The 227-nt window shown below is 60.8% G+C and overlaps 1 protein-coding gene across 1 annotated transcript in view; it reads right to left on the reverse strand.

The window, feature by feature from the left end:
* Nucleotides 1–227, reverse strand: part of LOC119586732 — a gene marked incomplete in the record, with an annotated part of 4969 nt that overhangs the window by 584 nt on the left and 4158 nt on the right. The window contains 1 exon segment of the mRNA XM_037935459.1: nucleotides 1–170. Within this exon segment, the coding sequence (XP_037791387.1) occupies nucleotides 26–170 (145 nt within the window).

The following is a 227-nucleotide window of genomic DNA, read 5'->3' on the forward strand; positions in this document are numbered from 1 at the left end:
TCGCTCCTCACAGGACTTACGGAAACTACGAGGAGGGACGCAAGTCGAGCGTGGACGTCTGGAGGTCGTTAGTGAAGGTCCGACCCAGAGGGACGGCGTCGGGGCCCTGGCTGATGTGCCTCACCGTCCGGGGGGGCCTCACCGGCGGGGGATGCTCGAGCCTCGTCTGGCTGGGGGGGGGGGGGGATTGCCTTATTTTTATTGATAGTATTTCATAGAATGATTCT

Source organism: Penaeus monodon, chromosome 21, assembly GCF_015228065.2.
Source record: "Penaeus monodon isolate SGIC_2016 chromosome 21, NSTDA_Pmon_1, whole genome shotgun sequence".
NCBI classification, from domain to species: domain Eukaryota; kingdom Metazoa; phylum Arthropoda; class Malacostraca; order Decapoda; family Penaeidae; genus Penaeus; species Penaeus monodon.